This window comes from Alnus glutinosa, chromosome 4, assembly GCF_958979055.1.
Source record: "Alnus glutinosa chromosome 4, dhAlnGlut1.1, whole genome shotgun sequence".
Classification (NCBI taxonomy): Eukaryota; Viridiplantae; Streptophyta; class Magnoliopsida; order Fagales; family Betulaceae; genus Alnus; species Alnus glutinosa.
In genome coordinates, this window is record NC_084889.1 from 18,956,917 (window position 1) to 18,962,668 (window position 5,752).

A 5,752-nucleotide genomic window follows, 5' to 3' on the forward strand; every position below is an offset into this window, starting at 1 on the left:
CTTGTCTATGTTGTCCATTCTTCTTAGCATACCTTACATCAAACTCAGCAACCCCTCATAGCCATGGTTGCTATTGGGCTTGTACGGCTTTTTCTTGAAGAGCCTTGATTTGCTCTTTTTTAGTTTGTTACTCTAATTGGCAGAAACAAACTTCTGCTATTGCTATTGATGCCCTGGAGCCTGATGTGCCGTCATAGGTAGAGTGCCTGATGTAGCTTTTGTTAGCAGTTTCCTCTGAACCTTCAACTTTTGAGCTTAAAACTGTGGACATTTGGGTCGGATGTGATCAGTGATGCTACAGTGACGATAGGTGAGCATACTTCTTTTGTTTGAATGCTTTTTTACAGTCTTTGCAGAATTAATGTTAGCATTCTTACAAATTACACTGTCCTTACTTTTATATGTCTCCTATGCGGAGGAACATATTTAGATAAGGAAGGTTTTTCAACTTTACATTTCCTCGGAACATCCTGCTTAATCCAAGATCTGTGGGTTTTTAACAGAAAACAATTTGGTCTAATATGACCAACCTTTCCACAACTATGATAAGTAAGAATGAACTTACCATGAGCTTGTGTTTATGAATCCTTGGACTTAGGCTTCACACAGTTATTTAAGCAAGAATTTTCAGAATTATCCAAACAAGTTGTATTTACCATCACAGGCTTAATAACAAGAGAATTTATTTCAGAATAAAAAGGATGTGAAGTAGAAGCATCCAAATCATCAACAATTATGCCAGACTTGTTAGAATTATTTGTATAAATACAAAACACGCTTTTTAAATTATTATTAGAGAATTTTTCCAAGAGATCTTCAGATTCTTTTAATTTATTCTCAAGTGTATCAATAATGTTAAATACAAAGCACGCTTTTTAAATTATCATTAGAGAATTTTTCCAAGAGATCTTCAGATTCTTTTAATTTATTCTCAAGTGTATCAATAGTGTTAAATAGCATGTTATTCTCAGATTTGAAAGAGCCAATCAAGGCATGTGATTCAGATAATTGAATGATTAAAGACTCTTTTTCTTGCTTAACCTTTTTGAGCTCTTCATTGGAATTTTTTGAATTCTTACTCAATTTAAGAAAATTCTCAAAGAGCTCATTATCAGAATTCTCTTCAGATAGCCAAGAAGAATTCATGATAAAAGAAGTCAAAAAAAATATGGATTACACTTAGGAAATTAATCCAAACACGAGTGTACTCACTCTGATACCAATTGAAAAATAAATAGACTCCTAATTAACGTGTGTGATCAATTGTGCAACAAAATATCTAAATACGAAATTTAAAAGAAGACAGATATTTTGTTGACGAAGTGGAAACTCAATTAAGATAAAAACCACTCCGGGGCAACCAAACCCAGGAAATCTACTATTCAGAAGACAAAGCTAGTTACAAAACAGTCGTACTCACATATCCTTGATGCAGTAGTCGTTACCTTGAACTCTGACACATACCTATATGTGAACGCCTCCCAACCAGGTCTCCTACCTGAAAGGGTCTTCAATGGAATCATTTAGCTTAGGGCTCCACCCTAAGCTAGACTTCACGGGTTGATCAAATCACACAATAAACACTCTAAGAGAGCTAGCACATATCTCAATCTCTACCTAAACACCATCTTTTAGTACAAAGGAATTCAGTACCGAATTCAATAAATAATACAAGCTTAGAAACCTCTATTTATACGCTTTAAAAGACCTATTACTATACTGATTCGGAGTTCTTTGGGCGGCGTCCAGACTTAGATAGAGGGCGTTCGGGCGGCAAGCAGCAACCAACTTCCATAACACCCTTCACACGTTTCTTCATTAAACTTCAGTCTCCGCATTTGGACGGTGTTGCCCCAGCGTCAGGACAGTTGCATGCTGTCTTCATTAACAGTGTATGCTGAGCTGTTTAGAATCTTCTTGAACATTGATAGGCGAGCTGTTATGACGGTTAGCTGGGGAATCGACTTTACTGATTTGTAAACTGTGCAGAATCTTCCTGGACTCCAGAAATTGCCTTCTAGATGCTTTTGACACTGATACTTGTCATATTAAGGCATTTTCATAGTTGAGAAAATATGCTCTGAATATTTTGTAGGACTCTGATTAATTACTGCGTCCCTGTTTCAGGAGTACACTAATATGGCAGTGATTCTGTCAACAGAATGTAGCCAATAAAACCAACAGTGCAGATTCAAAAGATGAGGGATTGGATTATCTACTAGCTTATAAGATGCTAAAGCTAATGTTTTTGTAACTATTGTATTTATTTGTAATCCTTTGTGTTTACATGTTCTTTTTGTATGTAACATGTTTAGAGAAATGTCTATATTTGGTAGACTTTTCATGTATGTTTGTGTGTCATTTGTGACACATGTTTGGATGTAATCAGTGTAAAGGAACTAGATGATTTTTAATGAATACCTAGAAGTAATTCAGTCAGCTCAATGTGTTATGTTGTCGATCCTTAAGTTTGAAAAATATATTCCACTGCGAGATTTTATCATCTTTGATGTAGTAATATCACATAATTAATTAGATTTAATTACTTACGCTTTTTGTAAAAAATAAAAATAAAAAATAAAAAAGGTTTAAGAAAAGAATATATATGAAGAATCCAACAATAAAGGTAAAGGTCCTAATTGTGAGGATTTTCAGCAGTGCACAAGAAATGTAGGTTTATTTTCAAATTTGAAAAAGGAAATGAACCAAAAAGAAGGGGCCGGGGCTGCACGTTCCAAGGGAATAACAAAGACACCCATAACGTGACAAATGTCATACGTTAATTTTTTTAGTTTGAAGAGCCTGATGAAGTTAGAAAGAAACGTGGGCGTTGTTGTTTGAGGAGTGAGTTTTGTTTTTGGATGTCTCCCATCAGCGGTATTATTTGGCCTAAACAATGGTTTCTATACTAAATTATTCATAAATTAATACAATAAACGTAGCTTAGCTTGGTTATATGCATGTCACCTCATTGCTTTGGCGTTTTCTGTGACTAATTGAGGTGATGTACATTCCCCCTCAGATGAACACCTTGGCAGGATGTCACATTACTAATTAATACACCCTAGCCTGCTATTTATTGGTTGGTTATAGGTAGTTTTGGAGTGATTATAATTTATTTGGGTTGTGTACGTATTTTAAATTGTGTTTATCATATTTTTAGTCTAATTATAATTTGTTCCAGCTACCACATCGATCTCACTTTTGCTAAACAAAAGCTTCTCATGGAGAGCGTAGAGATCATCTCAGGAATCCCATACGAATCTCAAAACTCATGTAAAAATCATACCCCAAGTCCAAGAACTGTAGAAACAGAAGAAAAAAGCAGCATGAAGCTTCCAAAGAGGTTTCTAGGGGTGAGACAAAGGCCCTCAGGAAGATGGGTTGCTGAAATCAAGGACTCCTCACAGAATCTGAGGCTGTGGTTAGGGACTTTCGACAGTGCAGAAGAGGCTGCTCTGGCTTATGACAGCGCCGCCAGGCTTCTCAGAGGAAGAAATGCAAAGACAAACTTCATCATGAACACACATGATCAAGAAAGTTGCAGCTTACTGGGAAAGAATCCTAGGGTGTTTCAGCTTCTTCAGCATGCAGTTATGAAGAACCACCTTGCAAGATCGCTTCACCCAGCCGCGGAAAAACAGAATCCAGGTGACAAGGTTAAGTCAATCTATTTTGATACGACCCTTGTCGAGGAGACTATAGTTTGTTCATCAAGCTCTGAATTCGGAAGCTGTGGTTTTGACCATGATAGAAACAATCTTTCACGCTTTTCATTTGGTAGTTCCAAGGTTTATTCTTCTGTTTTTGTGGCTCCTTCTTTCAGCGCTTCTCTAGGAGAAGATCGAAAAAATTGCCAAGAGGCTTAATTAGGTATTTAAATATGCAAATGGACTGTCAAAGAATGGAAAGTTTTCCAGGTAAATTATGTTATCCATGTTCGTTTTCAGTACTTATTACTTCTTCTCCTCCAACCGCATACCTGGAGATTTGCCAATTGCCTTCGCCTTCCCTCATGCTCCCCTTGTGCTATTTTTTACTTTCTTTTCAGGGTGGACAACCCAAAATGAGAAATCTAATTCCTTAATTTTGATGGTTCGATGGTTAATAATTTTCTCCAAGTAATTGATGAACTAGCTATATATATCTAATCCACCATCTTCACCCTCTTGACTGCTGTACAATAGTAGTCTGTTATGTCGAAATTTGCTAGTCTTAATTTTGCTTTTTCTTTATTTATAACTTAACCGGCCCTAACCTTGCATACATTTGCGTTCAACTTAGCATATACAAACAACATTTTCTCCCATCTTCTGCTGTACACATTTTATTTCATACTAGTTTTCAAATTCCTGTTTTTGGTGCAGTAGGGAGACAACTTCTATACAATATTGGGTTTGTAGATTCATATATTCAAGATACTTTAAAGAAACAAGAAAAAAAGAAAAAGAAAAAAGTAAAAGTAAGGTGACTTCACTACAAAAAATCACCGATTCCCTTCGTGAACAGTAAAAAAAGCGTGGATTGATTCATGCCGTTTATCAAAAGTTGTGAAACCCACGGTCAATAATTTTATTTACGTCGTTTAAGTGCAAAATGTCAAGAATTGATGTCGTTTATGAAACGACTTAAAATTTTATGTCGTTTACGACATATGGCATAATTTTTTATTTTTTTTTTGTCCCATATACATGAAATTTGATGACATCAAGGAAACAAGTTACAATTCAGAATTTGTTGTACAAGCAAAATAACCAAACAATTGCTGGGAATATGATGATATGATCATAATTATTTGATACCATGTCATGCTAGAGTCCAATAAAGAGTATATCTCCGTAGATTTTATAATCTAATAAAGAGTTTGATTATTTCCTTATTAGATTTGTCATAGGCTTAGAAGTCAAGACTTTATTAGTCTATTATGTAAATCCTAATATATTGATTCTCTATTTAAAGGGGAGCTATCAATAAGACAAGTATGAGTTGATTATTGATTTAGAATACAATTTTATGTGTTTTGGAGGTCAAAGCTCTCTCGAAGTAGCGCCATTGGAGATCACGACTCTCTCGAACTAGCCAATTTATGATTTTCTATTTTTTGTTATTAGTGGGTCCGCATCAAGTGGTATCAAAACAAGGTTGATTGTTTCAACAACAATTACCAATCCATGCCTATTACCATGTCTTTCCAAATTTTCTTGAGAGCAGAGCAACAAGTAATGCTAGAAAAGATGCGGTCAAAATTCCTCATGGGAATGAAAAATTCCCCAAAAAGATAAAGGAGCATATGAAAAGAATTAAAAGTTTGTCTCCACTATGCCCTTCTCAAGCAAGCCAATCCACGCCTACCCCACCGGCTACCACTGTCACAAAAAAGAGGAAGAAATTAAAGAGCTGTTGAAGCAACAAAAATCCATTTGTGCCGGGTCCCACCAAACCACTGTTGACTGGCTGTAGATCAGCCCAGCCCAACCACAAATTTAAAAAGCACCTGACCCAACCTTCCAAACGCGTTGTCATCAACCCATGCCACGCCTCCATGCCACTAGGAGTCACTTGTGTTCACTGTGGTGCGAGAGAGATAAAGAAGAGAGCTTTTGTTTGGCTTTGGTTAGAGAAAAAAAACATATTGATGGGGAAAAAAGATCACATGATCCCAATAACTACAAGAAAGGTCTCTGACATGCACCAGGATAAAGTTGGGACTTTGTTTATTGTGATATTTCTTTTTAGTATTTATTATTGTTAT

At 35.9% G+C, this 5,752-nt stretch overlaps 1 protein-coding gene across 1 annotated transcript; it reads left to right on the forward strand.

Annotated features, from left to right (window-relative positions):
• The first annotated feature begins 3,219 nt into the window (after positions 1-3,219).
• Positions 3,220-4,026, forward strand: LOC133865371 (ethylene-responsive transcription factor ERN1-like). The gene has a single exon (XM_062301768.1). The coding sequence runs from the start codon at positions 3,225-3,227 to the stop codon at positions 3,867-3,869; it is 645 nt and encodes a 214-aa protein (XP_062157752.1). The 5' UTR covers positions 3,220-3,224; the 3' UTR covers positions 3,870-4,026.
• Positions 4,027-5,752: the final 1,726 nt, after the last annotated feature.